This window comes from Porites lutea, chromosome 4, assembly GCF_958299795.1.
Source record: "Porites lutea chromosome 4, jaPorLute2.1, whole genome shotgun sequence".
NCBI classification, from domain to species: Eukaryota; Metazoa; Cnidaria; class Anthozoa; order Scleractinia; family Poritidae; genus Porites; species Porites lutea.
In genome coordinates, this window is record NC_133204.1 from 16,788,281 (window position 1) to 16,789,625 (window position 1,345).

The 1,345-nt window shown below is 37.8% G+C and overlaps 1 protein-coding gene across 1 annotated transcript in view; it reads left to right on the top strand.

The window, feature by feature from the left end:
- Positions 1 to 396, top strand: part of LOC140932703 (RING finger protein 37-like) — a 6,819-nt gene extending 6,423 nt beyond the window's left edge. Inside the window, exon 4 of the mRNA XM_073382214.1 lies at positions 25 to 396. Within this exon, the coding sequence (XP_073238315.1) occupies positions 25 to 272 (248 nt within the window). The 3' untranslated portion in view covers positions 273 to 396. The remainder of the gene's footprint in view (positions 1 to 24) is intronic.
- The last annotated feature ends 949 nt before the right edge of the window (positions 397 to 1,345 follow it).

Consider the following 1,345-nt stretch of genomic DNA (forward strand, 5'->3'; position numbering starts at 1 on the left):
ATTTTATTTTTTCTCTCTCATCAGATCGGAAAAGGACGGCACCACAAGCATCGGAAACTTTGATTCATGCCATCAAGAAAAAGTCAGTTGTATTATGTACGTCATGTGGTAGGGATTTGTCGGAGGAGTCTATATTTCACCTGCCTTGTGGACATGTTATGTGTAGATCATGCCTTCTAAATGTGACGCAACAGAAAGACAGTGAACATGAATGCATCAAGTGCAGGGCTAAGTTTAAGCAAATGGATGTTGTTCGCGTGCATAATAAATAAGGTACTTTAGTGAAAGAGTAATGCCGGTATTATTAAACAAAATAAAAAAAATGAAAATATTGATGTCAAAGAAACCAGCATGCAGAACCCAAACACCGTGAATAACCGGAAAAAAATACTTCCTTTATCCCGAATTTGTGCCTAAACAACAATTAAAACTTTTTGTCTAACTTCCACATTTAGTTCTTTAATCTTTTTTCCTCGTATAACTGGAGCCAAGAGCATTTCCGAGCGGTAAAGTAGAATTATCATATAGATAGTAATTGTTTGGTCTGAACAGTATATCAGAGTCCAACTGAAGCCCATGTACCGCGACTGAAAAGCAGACTAAAGAGCAATGCAGTGTTTTATTCACAGCACTCTAAGATACTTCTATGAAACATATTTCAGCGTGAAATTTAAGAACATCAAAAAAAGGTAATTTGAGGCTCGAATCGCCTTAAAAGAAGTCTTGGATAAGCCTCTGCTAAAACTTCGCAAACTTCGACGTTCTTATTCAAAGAGAGTGTGCTTGAGGACTTTCCGCCAAACCGCAATAAACAATTAGTTAAACCCATGCATCGACATACACTAGATATACAGTGAAACCTCGATTTAAAGAACCTCTATATAACGAAGTTCTCGGTATAAGGAACGAAATTTTTTGCCCCAGTAATAGTAAAATATATGAAAAAGAACCTCGATAAAACGAAACCTCGTTATAGCGAACAGATTTTGACAGTCCCTTGGCCCTTCGTTCAGCTCAAAAATCGTGACCGGGCACTCACAACGGGACACGTTCTGAACAATCTTTAGCCTTGCTTTATCTTTGAGAAGAATGATCTTTGAAGAATGATCGCCAGTATTTTAATGCGATACTTTAATTTTAAGTGTCGGTAAAGCATTTATGAAGAACAGCTTATAGAACTTACTTATGTCTAGTCACGATTTAGGATAAATATATCTGCACCCGCGGCGAGCACTTAAAAAACAAGCGGGTTACACTCCAAGCTTGTTAAGAACTGTCTCTCAGTACACGTCCGGTTCTTATGGGAATTTTTCTCTCTCTCCCTCTCTCTCTGTTTGTACATTCT